At 43.4% G+C, this 20,191-nt stretch overlaps 1 protein-coding gene across 2 annotated transcripts in view; it reads left to right on the top strand.

The window, feature by feature from the left end:
* Positions 1-388: 388 nt before the first annotated feature.
* PCDH19 (protocadherin 19) overlaps positions 389-20,191 on the top strand; it is a 127,695-nt gene continuing 107,892 nt past the window's right edge. For both annotated transcript variants that reach the window (XM_055393573.2, XM_055393572.2), the window contains exons 1-2: positions 389-2,535; positions 6,144-6,471. In XM_055393573.2, coding sequence (XP_055249548.2) covers positions 389-2,535; positions 6,144-6,471 — 2,475 coding nt within the window. The remainder of the gene's footprint in view (positions 2,536-6,143; positions 6,472-20,191) is intronic.

The raw sequence follows: 20,191 nt of genomic DNA, 5'->3' as shown, positions 1-20,191 counted from the left end.
AGCAGCGCGTCTATCCGGCTTCTCAGACGCGGTTCCACCCGCAACCCTGCACCGCTTCGGCCAGTCGCGCCGGGCTAACTTTGAAGGGGGAAAACTGAATCGCCGGGCTGGAGGGACGGGGCTCGGGGCCGCACGGCGCTCCCTCGGCCCCTCGGAGCCCCCGGACCCCGCGAGAGCCCCCGCCCGGTCCGCCGCAACTTCAGCATTGGAGCCCGCGGGGGTTTCCCCCCCGCGCCGCCGGGCCGCCCTGGGCCGGACTGCTCCCGCGGCCCCCGGGGCCCCGGGGCGCGCGCAACAGGCGGCCCGAGTCGGCGGGAAGCTGGCGCGCCGGCGGCGTCGGTCTCGGAGGGGTGTGGAGAGGCGAGGCCAGGCAGAGCCCCGCGCAGCCATGGAGTCACTCCTGCTGCCGGTGCTGCTGCTGTTGGCTGTGCTATGGACACAGGCGGCCGCCCTCATTAACCTCAAGTACTCGGTAGAAGAGGAGCAGCGCGCCGGGACGGTGATCGCCAACGTGGCCAAGGACGCGCGCGAGGCGGGCTTCGCAATGGACCTACGGCAGGCCTCTGCCTTCCGTGTGGTGTCCAACTCGGCTCCGCACCTGGTGGACATCAACCCCAGCTCGGGCTTGTTAGTCACCAAGCAAAAGATCGACCGTGACCTGCTGTGCCGCCAGAGCCCCAAGTGCATCATCTCCCTCGAGGTCATGTCCAGCTCAATGGAGATTTGCGTGATTAAGGTGGAGATCAAGGACCTTAATGACAATGCTCCCAGCTTCCCGGTGGCACAGATTGAGCTGGAGATCTCGGAGGCGGCCAGCCCCGGCACGCGCATCCCGCTGGACAGCGCTTATGATCCGGACTCGGGCAGTTTCGGCGTGCAGACCTATGAGCTGACTCCGAACGAGCTATTTGGCCTGGATATCAAGACCCGCGGCGACGGCTCACGCTTCGCCGAACTCGTGGTGGAGAAGAGTCTGGATCGCGAGACGCAGTCGCACTACAGCTTTCGCATCACTGCGCTCGACGGCGGCGACCCCCCGCACCTGGGCACTGTTGGCCTCAGCATCAAAGTGACCGACTCCAATGACAACAACCCGGTGTTTGGCGAGTCTACCTATTCAGCGAGCGTGCCAGAGAACTCACCTCGCAACACTCCCGTCATCCGTCTCAACGCTACGGACCCAGACGAAGGCACCAATGGCCAGGTGGTCTACTCATTTTACGGCTACGTCAATGACATCACTAGAGACCTCTTCCAGATCGACCCGTACAGCGGCCTGGTCACCGTCATCGGTGACCTAGACTATGAAGAAGGCCACGTTTATGAACTGGACGTGCAGGCCAAGGACCTGGGGCCCAACTCCATCCCGGCACACTGCAAGGTCACCGTCAGCGTTCTGGACACCAACGACAACCCGCCGGTCATCAACCTGCTGTCGGTAAACAGCGAGCTGGTGGAGGTGAGCGAGAGCGTCTCCTTGGGCTACATGATTGCGCTGGTGCGGGTGTCTGATCGAGACTCTGGCCTCAATGGGCACGTGCAGTGCCACTTGCTGGGCAACGTGCCCTTTCAGCTGCAGGACTACGGCAGCTTCTCCACTATCCTGGTGAACGGACAACTGGACCGAGAGGAGAATGACCAGTACAACCTCACCATCCAGGCGAACGACTGCGGCGTGCCCATGCTGCAGAGTGCCAAGTCCTTTACTGTGCACATCACGGACGAGAACGACAACTATCCGAAATTCTCCAAGCCCTACTACCAGGTCCTTGTGCAGGAAAACAACACACCCGGTGCCTATCTGCTCTCGGTGTCAGCCCAAGACCCCGACCTGGGTCTCAATGGCAGTGTTTCCTATCAGATCGTGCCGTCACAGGTGCGAGACATGCCTGTCTTCACCTATGTCTCCATCAACCCCAACTCGGGTGATATCTATGCGCTGCGATCCTTCAACTATGAGCAGACCAAGGCATTTGAATTCAAGGTGCTGGCCAAGGACGGCGGACTGCCCTCGCTGCAGAGCAATGCCACTGTTCGGGTCATCATCCTCGATGTCAATGACAATACCCCAGTCATCACCGCCCCACCGCTGATCAACGGCACCGCGGAAGTCCACGTTCCCCGCAACTCGGGCATAGGCTACCTGGTGACCGCTGTCAAAGCAAATGACTACGACGAGGGCGAGAACGGCCGGGTCACCTATGACATGACAGAGGGCGACCGCGGTTTCTTTGAAATAGACCAGATCAATGGCGAGGTCAGAACCACTCGCACCTTCAGCAAGAGCTCCAAGGCTTCCTACCGGCTTATTGTGGTGGCCCGCGACCACGGCAAGACGTCTCTTTCTGCCTCTGCGCTCGTCCTAGTCTACCTGTCCCCTGCTCTCGACGCCCAAGAGTCGACGGGCTCGGTGAACTTGTCCCAGATTTTCATTATCGCCCTGGGCTGCATTGCTGGCATCCTCTTTGTCACTATGATCTTCGTGGCGATCAAGTGCAAGAGAGACAACAAAGAGATCCGGACCTACAACTGCAGGTAGAGGCAACTTTTTCTTTCTTTCCCTCTTTGTCTTGGGTGAATAAGGTGTATCTGTGTGTCTGTGTGAAAATCCCAATGCTTTTGTTTCCTATTTAAATGCATGCATCCTACTTACAGCAGCTTCTTTTGAGGGGGAGGGGGAATTTGTGTTAGCCCCAGCTGATCAATTCTTTTGATTTGACAATTTGCTGGAAGACAACCATTTACTGTTCGAATGGATTCTGTCACATAATGATGATGAGCAGAAAAGCAATTATCATTTTAAAATTTGCACAGCTGTCTCCATGAAGTTATGGCAGGAAAAAAAATTAATAAAAAAGAGAGATTTTGAGAGAGAGAGAGACTTGAGAGAAAGAGAGGTTGATTTTTGGCAAAATCTTGAAGTACCACAACTTGATTTGGGGGCTGTAGAGTTTTGGGGACAAGTACTGAAAGGAACGGGAGTGCTGGCAGCTGCCCTGTCCTGTGTAAAGAGAAACTCTGAAGAGAGCCTGTGAGTGGAATCTTAGAAAACCTTAGAGTGGGGGGAAGAGAGAACAGGAGTATGTGGGGAAGCAGGTGATTAGAGTTTTTTAGTGTGTTCTTGGCTTGTTTTGTATCCAGTCCTCAAACATCTTGCTATGTGAAGTGAAATTCTACCAGTCATCTATATGTTTTCAAATATGTGGTTGTTGGGTAGACACCAAACATCCCAATGAGGGACAGGACTTTTGCATCTAGATGTTTCACTAAAAATAGCAATCTTCTGGAGTTGATGGTTCTTTCCTCTAATATGTAACTCTGTTGTGGTACTAAGAGCTGGTTCCTGCCAGTGGATGTCACTATGGGCTATTTTGTTACAGTTTCCCTTGCAATATGTTCAGGGTATGTGTGTGGTATGAGTGAGAGAGAGAGGGGGGTGGGGGAAGGAGGATGGGGGAGGGGAGGGTGGAGAGAGAGAGAGGGAGAAGAAATTTGGAAACTGTAATAACACATAGTAATTTTAAAAAATGGTTTCCTGATCAGCACTTTGGAGGGTCTTGCTGACCCTCCTTACAATATCGAATTTAGGATAGTACATGGAATTTTTTTTCCAGCAGTGTCTCATCAAAACAGTTGAACAAAAAGTTGTTTCTTTAGTTTGCTGATAATGAATGATGCTGCTATTTCCAGTGAAAGTGTGTGTGCTTTCAACACACCTACACACCCAGTGTGTCTTTTGTGCCATCTGTGCTTGCATGTTAATCAGTCAAAATATGCTCCTGTAGGTCTGATTTGTATTTGACACCGACTGAAATGCATACTTCTGTGAATCAGAGCCCCCTGAATATGTAACAGTCATGCAATTATTGTTTCCCTTTTACTATTCTCTGCGTTACACAAGTTAGTAGACAAATGCTAACCACACATGAATATCAATCAGGTACCATAAAAGAGCAGCTGCAATGCCTCATAAATGCTTTAATCCTGTTACTAGTGAAATGGCCATGACTTTTCTTTCCTTCAGCTCCGAGTCATTTCAGATGGGAGAAATGGAAATTAATATTGCTCTTACCTTTGAAACCTGTGACTGCCAGTGGCAATTTTTATAGGAGAAAAATGTGAGGTCTATAAAATTTTATTTATATGGAGATAATGATAAAGGGGACTCCTTTAAAGCCATTTCCTCAGCATAAAGTAAACGCATAAGACCCTTTCTTGATGAAAAAGAAATCAGCTTGAAATAAAGATATTGAAGGCTGTGCCACCTCTTGGTGATGTATGACTTGAAGTGAGAGCTCTTTCTGAGAGCTTGCCAGGGCGATCATTAAACAGGGAGGAGAGTGTTTGAATTGGTGGGGGGCGGGCAGGCAAATCTCAGTGCTCTCCAACTTCACTCACATGTGTATTTTGTAAAGAGCTGTTTCCTGTGCTGGATTGGGATTAATGAAATACAGTTTAATTAAATAATTGATCAATACAGAAAGGGGTCTCAAGGAATGCTTCAGCTGAATAATTGGACCGGGCATTGCCAAACTTACCCATCATGGGTAAATGCAATGATTAGAACTATCCATTGATTTTAAACAGATTAGAAAAGAAAATCAACCCCAGTCCTGGGGTCTTTGGGATTCTATCTGCTCCCAAGCCCTGGAAGCATCAACTTGCCCTCACTGCAAGTCTGCCTAAGCACAGAGTGTAAGGGTGAGGGTGACACAGCTGCCCAGGTGTCGGAAGATCCTGCGGACAGAGCAAGAATGGGCCTCTGGAGATATTCAATCTTCCCATCTGCTCAGACTTTTTAGAAACGTAAAGTTCAAGAGCTTCTCTTTCCAGGTATTAAGCAGAGGTTTCTTGTTCTCAGCCTCTGCAAAGCCTCTTCCTGAAATGAATTCATTTATGAGACTTGTGAGATGATCTGCACTTGCTGCTTGAATTGGGCTCCCTTTTTGTACTCAGACAATTAGTTTTGTCAAGTGAGAATACAGGCACAGTCTTTTCCCTTGTAAAGATAAACCTGTATTATTTATTAACCCAATTGTTTTGCTAATTATTGCTCAGAAATGGAATTTACAGACAATAAGCTGAATCATTATATGCAAAGTAATAAATGACTTTGAGAATATGGCTACATTTAAATGTATTTTTTTGGACAACTCTCTTAATGGTTGGTGTCTTTGGTTCACATTGCTGGGTCTCTGTCAGTGTAAATTAAATTGAGCTCTTTATGTTCCAGTTGCAGCACAGCTGATTGTAGGTACACCTGAATCGAGAAGGATGCTGAATGCACTAACCTTTAAATTCCTTTGCAGTAATTGTTTAACCATCACTTGTCTCCTCGGCTGTTTTATAAAAGGACAAAACAGCAAGTGTCAGCATTGCATCTCGGTTTCTCCCATTAGCGAGGAGCAAGACAAAAAGGCTGAGGAGAAAGTGAGCCTAAGGGGAAAGAGGTAAAAAGCCTTTTCCCCCTCATTCAAATGGGTTTGGCTATCAGATTTCTCAAGGAGGCGGGGGGTGGGGGTGGGGGGTGGGGAGTTGAAGGGAGCAGGGCTAGGGCAGGGGGAAGGAGGGTATGGAGGAGAGGAGCTGAGGATTTGTCAAAGGAAAGGGTCTGACATGCTCCAGTCAAAAACTGATCAGGTCAATCATCAAGGAACCTGACTTGAGGTTGGTTGTCACATGGCAGTTGCCTGGAGGAACTGGAAAGGGAATTAGGTTTTATTTCCTTCCTGTCATCTTCTGATAAATTAGGACTTGCTGCTTATTTCACCCAGGAGTTCCTTTGGGTTCCAGGGAAGCTCCAGACTTGAGCATTTTCATGCTTTCTCTCCCATAGACTCAACTTCCCCTGTCCCCACACCCTTGTTAAATGGCCACTCACAAGGAGAAATTCCAAATCCAAAGTATAGAAACTTTTGAGGAGGAAGGGGTAGCAAGAGGTTACTATGTTTAATATAAAAGCTTTATGGCCCTCAGCTTGTTTTCATATGTAAAAAGCACAGGGAGAAACCGGATGATGCGATGTGCCAGCAGAGAAGCTGGAGCAGAGATGGGGTGCAACCCTCTGGGGTGCTTGATGTTTATTAACTGATGCATGGTTTGGGAGGGCGTTAGCGATACATGCTGCCTTTTCTATCACGTAGAATCGCTGAGTACTCCTATGGTCATCAAAAGAAATCAAGCAAGAAGAAAAAAATCAGTAAGAATGACATCCGTCTGGTACCCCGGGATGTGGAGGAGACAGACAAGATGAATGTTGTCAGTTGCTCCTCCCTGACCTCCTCCCTCAACTATTTCGACTACCACCAGCAGACCCTTCCTCTGGGCTGCCGCCGCTCTGAGAGCACTTTCCTGAACGTGGAGAACCAGAATACCTGCAATACCAGCGCCAATCACATCTACCATCACTCTTTCAACAGCCAGGGCCCCCAGCAACCAGACCTGATCATCAATGGCATGTCTCTGCCTGAGGTGAGTGTAGCTGAACGGCTCTGTGAGGTCCTCCCCGGCCTCTATCCTCTGCTGCTCGCCTGATTCCATTATCCTCTATGCAGACACATTCCCTGTCACGGTGGGGAGAATTTCTTTCCCTATGCCCATTTCTGAAGTCAAGGTTTGCTAGTGCTTCTCAGGGCAAAGTGTAACCCTATATATATATATATATATATATATATATATTATTTTTAATTTACTTATTTTACTTGGAGGCTAATTACTTTACAATACTGTAGTTTTTTTTTTTTTGCCATACATTGACATGAATCAGCCATGGTGTACATGTGCTCCCCATCCTGAACCCCCTCCCACCTCCCTCCCCATCCCATCCTTCAGGGTCATCCCAGTGAACCAGCCCTGAGCACCCTGTCTCATGCATCGAACCTCGACTGGCGATTCATTTCACATATGATAATATACATGTTTCAATGCTATTCTTTCAAATCATCCCACCCTTGCCTTCTCCCACAGAGTCCAAAAGTCTGTTCTTTACATCCGTGTCTCTTTTGCTGTCTCGCATACAGGGTCATCATTACCATCTTTCTAAATTCCATATATATGCGTGAGTATACTGTATTGGTGTTTTTCTTTCTGGCTTACTTCACTCTGTATAATAGGCTCCAGTTTCATCCACCTCATTAGAACTGATTCAAATGCATTATTTTTAATAGCTGAGTAATATTCCATTGTGTATATGTACCAAAGCTTTCTTATCCATTTGTCTGCTGCTGGACATCTAGGTTGCTTCCATGACCTGGCTATTATAAACAGTGCTGCAATGAACATTGGGGTACACGTGTCTCTTTCAATTCTGGGTTCCTCGGTGTGTATGCCCAGCAGTGGGATTGCTGGGTCATATGGCAGTTCTATTTCCAGTTTTTTAAGGAATCTCCACACTGTTCTCCATAGTGGCTGTACTAGTTTGCATTCCCACCAACAGTGTAAGAGGGTTCCCTTTTCTCCACACCCTCTCCAGCATTTATTTCTTGTAGACTTTTGGATAGCAGCCATTCTGACTGGTGTGAGGTGGTACCTCATTGTGGTTTTGATTTGCATTTCTCTGATAATGAGTGATGTTGAGCATCTTTTCATGTGTTTGTTAGCCATCTGTATGTCTTCTTTGGAGAAATGTCTGTTTCGTTCTTTGGCCCATTTTTTGATTGGTAACCCAATATATTGGGCCTTTGTAGGGACAGGTGTTGGGAGTGGGAGCTTAAGGCCTAAGCCCTTGGAATACCTGTGTGGCAGTCTAGCAAGATATGAATTCTACCACCTGTTGCAAATACAGCATGCTTGCCAGCCTGTGGTACTCATATGCCAGTTAAAGTGGCTGAGTAATAATCAACAAGTAGTCTTAAAGGTAGATGAACCCTAGAATGCTTGAGGGTCAGTTTCCTAGTGTGAGAGTGATTCAGCCTCCTAAAACCTATTTTTGCTTTTTGTTTGGTCATATAAATGCTTAGCTGTAGATATGGATGGGCTGGTTAAAGGGAGGTAAACAAAAAGAAAGTAAAAAAGCCACTCTGCTATTGCTTAATAGTTCTTATGGTGACATTTGACAAATGAGGATGTTTAAATTTTCACAGATAATTAAAATTTCAGGAATTAACTAAACATTTGTGTTAGCTGTTTCTCTTTACCAAGAATGAATGTTTTCAGATGGAAGTATTTTTTACACAGGATATGGTCTTATGTTTGCTGGCTCTTGAAATATTTCAGGGTAGTAGGGTAGTAATGTGGATGATGATGAGTTGGTGGCTGGGTGGAAGGCTATAAATAACAGTTTTTCAGTTAATTTCATTTTTCCTTGAATTGCTTAAGTTCCTCTTTGGTTGGAAATTTGAAGTACTTGATGGCATATGCCCTCTTCCAGGCCACTAATGAAAGGAATACTATATACTTGGAGAGCACTTCACAACCGTTGTCTTCTGTGATTCTTACAGTCAGGAATCTTGATTATCCTTCAGTAGATAATGAAATGGAGCTCCAGAGATGATAAGGGACTTGTTCAGGCTCACAGAGCAGAGATATTGAGAGAGAGAGAGAAACGACCAAATTTCAGGACTCCATAACTCTGGTGAGTGCAGTGCTATTTCAGTGACACCTTCCACACTTTCCTGCTTCAGAAATAATTTAGCCTGACATACCTGGGCTGGAATGCATATAAAATGGCCTCACAGTATTTATATCAATTTCTTAGGGCAAAGGGTTTTAGGACCACTTTTATCGACTGTTCTTCCTAGTTCCTGAAAAATATTTCTTATCAGTAATGAGGCCAAAAAGCAGTGCTTTTAATGAAAAACTGATCTTCTTCTAGCAATAGAAACTTCAATATTGTCAGTCCATACATCTATAAATAAGGATTTACTGAAAATCCAGTATTATGCTAGGTAGTCTCAGTTACAATTATGAATGTCAGTGAATACTTACTAGGGACTAGACCATAGAGTTTGTAGAAAACTACTTGTGGACCACCAAGAGTTCAGCAATAGAGAGGGAGAGGTAGTGCTATGTAGTGGAATCAAGTAGACCATGATTTTGAATCTGAGAGACATGTCCTGCTGTGGAATACCTCTGAGTCTCTGTTTCCTCATCTACAAAATGGATACATCTGTCATGCAAGGTTGATCCAAGGAATAATATGACATTATATAATGTAAGGGGTCTGAGACAGAGGTGCCCCTTGAATCATAGATCTGTTCACCAGATGATAATTGAAGAGTGACTACTGTAATGGCTTGTACACCTGAGTGTGACTCCATACTGCTGCTGCTAAGTCACTTCAGTCGTTTCTGACTGTGTGCGACCCCATAGACGGCAGCCCACCAGGCTCCCCCGTCCCTGGGATTCTCCAGGCAAGAACACTGGAGTGGGTTGCCATTTCCTTCTCCAATGCATCAAAATGAACAGTGAAAGTGAAGCTGCTCAGTCGTGTCCAACTCTTAGTGACCCCATGGACTACAGCCTACCAGGCTCCTCCGCCCATGGGATTTTCTAGGCAAGAGTACTGGAGTGGGTTGCCATTGCCTTCTCCGTGACTCCGTAGACACGTACAACCAAAGAGGAATTTAGGCTGGTGTCTGTGCAAAGAAGGCCTACAGTGTGGTGTGGTTAGAGTATTCATATTGGACTTTTAAACAACGGAGGTAAAAGATGCCAAGGTTATGGGTCCAAGTGCTGACTGATGTTGCTTGTGGAGATGAACAAAAGGATTGAATCCTGAGGGCTTGATGACTATGCAGCCAATTCAAGGTACTACAGAAGTGTAAGCTTGGTAATGTAAGCCTGGGATGCTTCGAGGGGCCAGGAAATATATGACTATGCTGAATGGTTGACCTAACATCTTGGTGTTCTTTCTGAGATTTTCCTATGGGTAAAATGAAACCAAATATGGTTTCAGTTGTTTAGAAAAGCCATTGAACATTTGAATTCTAATCCCATCTCTTACTCACAAAACCAGATGGTTTCTTAGTTAACAAAATCACACAGATCTAGTATCTAGGGCTAGTCAGGGCCAACACAGCATATATTAGGCACAGTGAGGTTAAGTGTGTGTTTCTAATATGCAGTCCTGGAGAGTTCATTTGACAAACCCATTCAGAAAGGGGAGAGACCCACTCACAGCATAGCACAAATCAGGACATTTAACCTTTGTCTATCACAAAGTCCTACATGGGGAAATTGACACTTCTTCTTTTCTCCCCATGCCAGAGACTGTTGAACATGGACTCAGTAGAATACTTAGGTTCAGTGAAATTTATGGAAGACAAGGATGGCTGATTCATATAGTCAACTAATATTTGTTGTCTAGTCTTTGTAAGGTTCTGCTATAGGCATCCAGTGTTAGGGAAATGAAAAAGATGTTCTCTGATCTCAAAGAATGCACATTGTAATGGAAGAGATGAGAAAATAGGTGACTTGTGGTATGGAGTAAATGCTACTATCAGATTCAATGGGATATTACTAGGACAATAATATCCTAATGTACTTCCTACATTATATTTTCCTAGTTAATTAATTATTAACTAATCCACCCAAGAAACCAATAGTTATTAAGCTATCACAGAGTGATGAGTGCTATGATGTGGTATTTAAAAGATTCGTTAGAAATTTCTGTATTAAATCTTATTATGTCATATCCATTTTTCTGTATATTATTTCGTTAAATCATTTTTTATTTGTTCATTAACAACCTAGGAGCATTTATTGCACACTTAGAACATGTCAGACCCTGTACAGCTTGCCAAGGATACAAAAATGAAAACACACCATCCTTGACCCCAGGGAGCGTACAGGGAGACAGGCAAGTAAACAGTTCATTTCAATTCAGGAGAACATCTCTTTCCTGAGCATATGTTATATTCTTACTTGCCAGATTGTAACCAAAGGTCACTACACATTAGGTTCCTTTGCTGAGCAACTTTGTAAACTCACTCACTTCATTAGCTTCAGAGTCAGTTACAAACCTTACTGGCAATGGCATTACAGAGGAGTGAGAACAGCTATTCTCACAGCTCTCTATCATACTTTGAAGTTTATCATCATGGAATAGACCATATCAGTAAGCATAGTTTGAGTGTCCACCGTGCGCTCAGCTGTGTGGTAGGTATCACTTCAGTTCAGTTCAGTTCAGTCGCTCAGTCGTGTCCAACCCTTTGCGACCCCATGAATCACAGCACGCCAGGCCTCCCTGTACATCACCAACTCCCGGAGTTTACCCAAACTCATGTCCATCGAGTTGGTGATGCCATCCAGCCATCTCATTCTCTGTCGTCCCCTTCTCCTCCCGCCCCCAATCCTTCCCAGCATCAGAGTCTTTTCCAGTGAGTCAACTCGTCGCATGAGGTGGCCAAAGTATTGGAGTTTCAGCTTTAGCATCAGTCCTTCCAATGAACATAAGGATCCTAAATAAATATAAGATGTAGCATCTGCCCTCAGAGGTCATAGTCTAATTGGGGAGCTATTTAAGATCACCTACATGAGTTCCTTGTAAGCAAGAGAAAAGAGTTTGTAACCTGCAGAAACTTTGCCAGCCTCCATAGTGCTCTCCTGCTCCTCCTCCCCTGGCAGCCCTGCCATCATTTAGATTTAGATTTACTGTTGAGTTCTTAAGGTTTGGTGCTGATGTGAGGGTAACTTTGGCATCAGTGTGCAGACCTAGCCACATCTGAACATTGTTGACTCTAGAAACCGAAGGGAATGTGACTTTAAATGAAGTTAGGTAGGTAAAGGCAAAGGGAATGGAGCATCAAAACATTTAATATTAAAAAGTCAAATTTTAAAAAATGCCTCACCAAAAAGAATGGATGTTTGACTGTTTCACTCCTGCTGAAGGCAGGAAAAAGTCCACCCAAGTCTGCAGAAGGAATGAGTCACGTTGGAACTCAGCCTTTAGAATTAGAGACCATCTCACCTATCATCATTTCCCTGTCCTCTGATGTTGGTCAGGAAATCACTTGTGTGGATTTCGTGGTTATGTATGCAAATTTGAGGAGGGAACGTGGAGGATGCCTTTGCTGTTTACAGAAGACTTTTGTAGAATTAATGATGTCAAGTATCTCTTGAATATTTTAAATTGAAGATGAGATTTGTATTCTTTGGCATTTTGGTTTATTTAGTCCATACTCAGTGTATATATAAGAGAGTTTGTGTGTGTGTGTGTGTGTTTGGAGTTGGGGGAGAGTAAAGAGAGGGGGAAGGAGGTTGAAAACATAGAGAATGGAGAACAGAGAAGGTAGTTTTGTCAGATTGCTATGATTTTTCTAAAATTATTCCAATTTTTTGGCACTTCGGTATGGCAAATAACTTTTCTTCAACTCTTATGGAATGGGGGCATGCCTCCCGGATGCCTCTGTATGCTACAAAGTATTACTGCTTTGTACATCTACATTCCTGCATTACTCTTCATCACCCAGCCCTTGGTCACTGTTGGAGGAAGAAAATGAAACTCATTTCTTCAGCTGGTTTGAACTCTCCCTGCCTTCAGGAGGGGTTAAGTAGCCGAACATCCAGTCTCTTTGGTGAGACATTTTTTAACTTGAATTTCTTTTTCAATATTGAATGTTTCAGAACTTAAAATTCTAAGCCAGTGATAGTGGGCAAGAACTTCCAGAATTCTACTCATAGGGTACATAGGGATATAGATTTTGGTTTCAAACTCAGTCTTGAGCCCTCTTTTTATATTTCCTCCTTTAACTAGCCAACTGTAGCATCTTTGATGTGAGACATTCTCAGGGTGTGTGTGTGTGTGTGGTCTGCTGTGGTCACTCACAGAGAATTTTCATAAGTAGTAGTGTAATATTAAGAGCAGTGGACAAGTTTGAAAGACAAGGATGTATGTAGCAGACCAAATTGAATGCTTCTGATTATCCTACTGAAAGCCTCAGCGCATGGTAACTTAGCTCGAATAATGAAACTAAAACATCCGTTAGGCTTTGAAGAAAAATAAGAAGGAAATATCTCAGCATGCGTTGGTTCCCCAAAAGAGTTTTAAAATTAGGGATCTGCAGTGCTTTGAGTGGAACTCTGAGCTGAGGAGCTAGAAAAGCAGCCCCAAACTTATTAGATGTCAGATTCAGAAGTCTCTAGAAAATTAATAGGTACGATGAGACTGGTTCGGATCACAAGGTAATGACACAAATCACCACCTCCAATTAAACCAACAGACCCTTCAGCGAGCAATTTTATTGTACTTTCCTTGTTGTGAACCACCTGAGTCTTATCCCTAAGAGTTGAAAGTACCCCCTCAGGCTGCAGAAGGAAGCAGTGGAAAACAGTGCAGCCCACATCTTCTCAGTTTTCTTAAAAAAAAATCAAAGGCTCCACTCTGAACTGAGAGACACTCTAGGGCCACCCGTTGCCTACATTGCATCTCATTGGTCTGTTTCACATCTAGCCCAGGCAGTGCATTTCCCAGAGGGGATCTGCTTGCAAGATGTGTTCCAGAATAAACTGTTCCTCTGTCGTCTCCATGCAACTGCCACAGAACTGAGTTAGTTTACACTAGTATTTGCTAATTTATTATTATCATGCCTTATTGGCAATTAACTGGTTACCTTAGAGATCACCTCTCTCCCCATACACCTTCACTAAAGTTGAGCTCAGCCAGAGCACTTGCTAATGATCCTGAGATTTCTCTCCCTAGGAGACTGGAGGCAGGACATTTTCCATAGTGGTCTCTGAGACTTTGGAATTCCTCTTATCAGAGGACCATTTGTTTTGGGTCCCAGTAGCCTCACCTGGGTTTTTCTTTCAGATTTCTAAGGCGAGAGGAGCTGCAGACCTCTCCCTCCTTAACTTTGCCCTAGTCTTTGTGGTGGCTTTAGTATATCATGCTCTGAGGCTGAAGCTATGGGGTGGAGGGATTGCTTATTAGGAATTGGAAGACTGAAAGAGGATGAAGTCACCTCCTGGCAAAGCTGGAGTCTTTCAATTATCGTGCTGAAATGGATCTAAGGAGTCTGCTTGAAGTTTAAGATGTTTACCCCTCTGTTTACCTCTCAGCTTCCAGGGCTTAGGGGAGGTCAAGCTTGGCTGGATCAAGTGTCTCAGATGTGAGTAAATGAAGCCATTTGTACAAGAGGCATGTGTATGAGAGGCAGGAGGTTGACTCTGGAGCGGCCATTTTCCCCCACTGAGAGGAGGCTTGATTTCTTGATGTGTGACTGGCTGGCCTTTAATGTGAGCCTCATTTACTTTGAACAATTGGGAAACTTGAAGTGAAAGTCCCAGAGGATCAGTTGTTTGTAGAGGAAAATGCTCTTCAAGTTACATTTCCTCTTTGGCTGTTGTGTAGTTATGAGTAGTCTTTGGGTGGGCTGCATGGTGAGGGTCAGTCTGCTTTCAGGGGGTATACACTGGTGGCCAGTGCCTCCCTGTATTCCCCCCACCCCACCCCCCTCGCCCACCAGGGAACCAGGAGGAAAGTACTGCAGCCTGAAGCTGGAGAACAGCTCTGCCAGCTCTGGGAACTTGGGCTTCCATGAGGAAATCTCATTTGCTATTATTCAGCATCATTTAGGATTTTGCTTCAGGATATTGATTAGGACCACACAGCTCCACAGAACTCCTGGAAGAGGTGTCAGAAGGGACCAGTGGTTCTACTCTATAATCATGAAAATGGAGTTGCAGAGAAGGCAAATGACTTACCCGGACACACATCATTTATGGCCAGACTGGACTCCATTTTGCTTGATAGAAGTTCCTCTGTTGCAATTTCCAAGTACTTTCTGTCACATAACAGATAACTTGATTGGACTCCACAGCAAGACCTGTGGCTATACCTTTGGCTGGTAGTTGTATTCCTGAAAAGTTGTGCAGCAGCAAAGTATTTGTTTTGTAAATTAGACCCCATGTTAACCATAGTGGTGGCATTCCTATCAAAACCCTGTGGTGGAGTCTTTCATAAAGGAAAGAGCCCTTGTGTAATGTGAATAATCAACTTCTTACTGATTTCCTTTGTAAGTCTGGATTTTTCACGTCTTGTTTGCTTAATGTGCAATTCCTCACACTGGCAAGATTTACAAAGCCTTTGAAAAATGTAATTATGTAATATCTAAAATATATGGTGTCCAGAGAAGACAGATAATATTGCTCAGATTTAACAAATGTTAACATTTATATTTGCTCCAGATTTAAAAAAAAATTAAATAAAAGTTTACAGCTATCCTCTTCCCATCCTATTCCTCTCCCTCCATTGATTCTTTGTAACTCTGTAGATGGAAGAAGAGAAACCCACCAGGAATATTTTGGTGCTTTTTTCCCTTGGCTTCCTGAGCTCGCTTCTGAAAGGGAGGGCTCTCATTTTTTTGCTCCAGGTCCTGAAAGCTTCCAAAGTCAATATTGGTTTCCTGGATTGAGTAGAACCTGGGAATTACTTTGGAAAATGAAAAGGCAATCTTAAACTTTCTTTAAATTCAACCTTTGGGGAGGGAGAAAATTATTTTTGAAAAGAAAAAAAAATGAGAGTAAATTGACGGACAGATGTCACAAGCAGTTATCTTGAGTTTTGAGCAGACCACTTGGTATTGAAGCAGGCAAGAAGTTTGGTGTGAAGTCTGCATTCTCCTTGAGCTCAGTGTTCATGGACTAGCACCAGGGCTTCTTCATGTCAGATGCTTAAGCACTGCCGTGATGTGCATAGTCTTTGGATGCTCCATTAAGTTTCTAAGTGCCAGGGTGGCTAGTTTTTAGCTTCTCCCACCGGGCCCCATCTGGCCACTGTTCTGTGGCAAGCTGCTTTCCCTCACTTCCACCAGCACTGGTCTTGGCAGTCTCTGCTTTCTGGATTATTTTTGCTCCTAAATTTGATTTTCAGAGCATGAAGGGCACTTCATCTCAGATTGTGTAGTCTGCTCTTCTGAACAAAATGGATTCCCTGTGTAAGCTGGTGGGAAGATACATTCAATCAAAAGGTCAGACTCTTCCTTTGGGGGAGTGTGTGTGTGTGTGTGTGTGTGTGAGAGAGAGAGAGAGAGAGAGAGAGAGAGAGAGAGAGAGAGAAGAGCGCGAGAGATAGAATGTGTGACTGAGAAAGAGAGAGACAGGGAACATATCTGCTGTCTCACCCACTTATTCTTCCTCTGAGGTGATAGAGCCTTTGTGAGCTGGCCTGATTGTACATGCCTATGATCTTAGGTTCTCAGAGTCCCCCTCCCCAATCTTTGACACTCTACTGGTTATCTCCCTGAAGAAATGCTTATAAGCCTCATCACAGTGGGGTGTGATCCATCATACGTGAGACCAGAGCACCTAAATTTGATATAGCCCAGGGACAGATCTTCTGGACACTATTTTTAATTGAGAGCTCTGAATAGGAAGCAGCCAAATAATCATTGCTGTGCATACAGTGAAGTTTAAGAAAACCTTATAGGGGATCTCAGTTCTTTGGAAATTATTTTCTGAGGCTCAGTTTCTTTTTGTCTTTTTGGGCATAATTCTGTTTAAAGTCTTCCTCTTTAATTCACTTGGCTCAGGAAAATCTAAGCTGGCTGTGTGTACAGGTACTTTGCTGCAAAACCATATCTTTTCTAAGTGAGACATGTGAGTAGGGAGAGTAGATCAGACTACATTCCTAGTGGTTGATTTAACCTTTAAGCAACTTTAAAAAAAAATTGGTGGCAGTGAAAAAGATAATCTTCCTGCAGTGTAGGAGACTTGGATTCGAACCCTGGGTAAGGAAGATTCCCCTGGAGAAGGAAATGGCAACCCACTCCAGTATTCTTATCTGGGAAATCCCATGAACAGAGGAGCTTGGCTATAGTTCATGGGGTCGCAGAATCGGACACAACTGAGCTACTAACATACACACACACACACACACACACAAAGATGCCTGTAATCTAGCATCCATGTTTGAAACTTGACATGCTTTAGGGTTGCAGGGCTCTGGAAATGCAGGGACAAACAGAAGCATCTGGCTATAGGTAATGTCGAATGACTTGCTGGAAGACTGATTCCCTCCCTTCTTTGTGCTGCCAGGCACAGAGGCCATAGTGAGGACACAGGTTCGCCGTACTCAGAACACTGGCATTGACTCTGATCTCACCATCCTGGTCATTTCTTCAATTAGCACATTTCCATTTTCTTAAGTATAGACTTTTGAGTGATAGAGTATGCTAATGGCAACATTTGTTCTAAGAGCTTAGGGGAGAGAACATGATGGCCTTAGTATTAAATAATGGCTTTTTTATAGGGAGATTTGCCTAATTTTTTAATTGCAAAACAATTGATGATAGTTATGGCTCCTTAGAAACAAATCTCAAATACTACATAAGAAACACCAACTTTCTTGTGGTTTGTGAGCCCGCTAATGGAATGTGTGTTCTTACACCTCTAGGTCACTCTTTCTAATTTTGTCTTTACTAGCAGTTCTTTAGAAATGGAAAAAAGGTGTGTGTTTTGTTGCAGCAAGAAATACAATAAGGAAATGCCTCAAATGGAAAGATAGTTAAACTGCTTTTGTACAAACTCTATGTTGTGTAATGGCATGATAGAGCAAAATCTTATAAAACTGATACACATCAGACCATCTAGCACCCTCAAGAAGTGATCTTGGAAGGTGGAGAAAAAATCCGGAATGGCAAAGGTTTGTCGCTGTGCATGGTGTCATATTTGGAGACATGGCATCAAAAAATGTGTGTGACACATGCAATACCTTGCTTTCTTCACCCTCTGAGCTTAGCAAACTCTATTGGGACAGTTATCCGTACTGTGCATGTCACCCCCTAGTCACTGTTTTCCCAAAGATAATCTAGAAATCTGCAATTCTGTAATACGGGAGGAGGTCACTAGCAAAATAGATGAAACAATTAAAAACATCATAAAAGAGGAGCTTTAGTTTATTGAAATCTGCTATTACTAAAGAAATCAGACTCCAAGACACTGAAAATTCTGAAAAATCCAAACAGATGCCAAATGACACCAACCCTGAAATAAATATCTGAGGGGACTGTGTCAGGAGAGCTCCAAGTTCTCTTGTAGCTCTGAGTGTAATTTTGAATTTTGCAGCATTGGTTTGAAGGGCTTCATTAAGGGTTTGAGTCCTTGTGATGACCATGGCTGCTCTGTAGGTGGTATTGAAATTGAGGGACTTAACTATGACAGGTGACACAATACATATGGCCCTTTAGCTTTTACATGAGGGCAAGATATTCTGTCTAATGTGAGTCATATGTACATCAAAACTTCGTAGCCTCCCTAGTCAGATGGGTCTCCTTGTTCAATGTGAGTTCTGTCATAAAGGAAGCAGTGAGTACACTAACTTTGCTTCAGTTGTTCTGTATTTGTTCTAAGGATGAGTAGAAGATACATTTCTCTTGCCTGGCAAGCTAGACCTTTGAGAAGAACAAAAATTCACTTAAGTATAAATTATGTTGATTATCACACTACCAAAAAATTCACAGAGCTGTAAGTCACCAAGACCTCCTTTTTAAGTTTGGTATTCTTGAGAACTGTTTTGTATATCATGATAAATTACCTAACCTTTCATACTGTCAAAGGCCAACATTATGGAAATAAGCAGCTTTTTATTCCATTCTAAGGTTAGTCTAACTGAATTATGCAACTTCTAATGCAATTGCTTGAAGCTTCTACTTTGAAAGTTTTCTCATTTTAATACCTTGCAAGAGAGATAAATATTTTGTAGCTGTTTATGCTTAACAATATATTTTCCTGATCGTCATTCTTTTTGTGGCATTTGTTCGCACAAGAGGCCATTCACCATGACTTTGCTCACTTTGCTGTTTGATATAGATAATCAGCAAAGAGCTGAAATTCAATAAAAACATGTATTTTTGTTGTTGTTGGTATTTTTAATTTCAGGCCATAGGTGGATAACTGAGCCCTATAGAATCAATACACATGGGGGCACTTGAGGTTTTGCTTGAGAGCTAAAAATGAGGTAGATTTTCTTTTAAAGCAGATTTGATTCCAGAATTATTAAACTCAATGCATGTTGGAAGCTGGTGGATTGCATTCAGTAGGATTTGGGGCACTATCTGTAACAAAGCAATCTATTTCTTTCAGAAAGTAAACTGCTATTTCGGGGGAAGGAGAGGTCAGTAGGGGAGCTATTGGAAAGCTCTGTTTTACTTTTAAGCTTCCTGAAGAATATTTTTCAGGGGCTTCTTGAAGGCAGGGCCAGTTCTATGCAATTCCTTCTGTACAGTGTCAAGTGTTATTATGTTTTGTTACTCATGAGTTTATACAGTTTCTATGGTGGTTATTGTGCCCTGATCTTAAAGGGTATTCATTCTAGGTAAAGCTTGGCCCTCTGTGTGGATTGCTTCCAGACTTTAGTGAATGGACTTACTGTTTAGTTAGTTAGACTTTTTTCAAGAGAATATGTTGGCTTAAAAATATTCACCCATTCATCCATCCACCAAGTATTTGTACATCATCCTTTATTGGCCAGTATGTACTCAGCCCTGAGGGATAAAGGAAGTATAAGCAACACTTACCCTTATAGCTTATATTGTAATTGAGGAGACAAAATGTGAAGCTAAACACATATAAAAAATTAATGGGGAAAGTAAGGATTATTCACTAAGTGGTGCCATGTAATTGATTAACAATTTAAAAAGTTTTATTTCTCACTATATGACAAATTCCACATGGATTAAAGAGTCAAAACTTAAAGATGAAAATTCAAATAATAAAATTATTAGAAGAAAACATAAATATTCACCTAGTCTTGAAATTGTGAAGAACTTCAGAAGCATAAAAAAGTAGTGGAAATGAACACAAAGAAAAATACCAGTAGCTCTGACTACATAAAATTTTAAAATATCTGTATGCCGCCAAATATCAAAAGGTAAACAAAAAATAAAACATAAACCAGAAAAATATTTTCAATTTACATTCCAAAGAACCTATATTTATTATTCCAACATATACTTATAAAGTTCTTACTGTGTGCTTGTCACTATTCAAAGTGCTGGAGATACAACAGTGAACAAAACAAAGTCCCTTTCCCCACTAAGTTTACATTTTTATGGGTACAGACAAACAATAAACAAATAAATATATAATCTGTTAGGCTGTGATATGGAAAAAAATAAGTAAGGGTAAAGTGCCAGGAATGAATGTTCTCTAGGAAGGTCAGGGAAGACATCTTGGATAAGGGGACATTTAAACAATGCCCTTAAAATATAAAGAGCTCTTACAAATCAGTAAGACAAATACTACAATGTAAAAA

Source organism: Moschus berezovskii, chromosome X (genome assembly GCF_049115385.1).
Source record: "Moschus berezovskii isolate FMDL1 chromosome X, NW_MosBer_1.0, whole genome shotgun sequence".
NCBI lineage: Eukaryota > Metazoa > Chordata > Mammalia > Artiodactyla > Moschidae > Moschus > Moschus berezovskii.
Note: the sequence above shows the minus strand (reverse complement) of the source record. Positions and strands in the feature narration are given on the sequence as shown.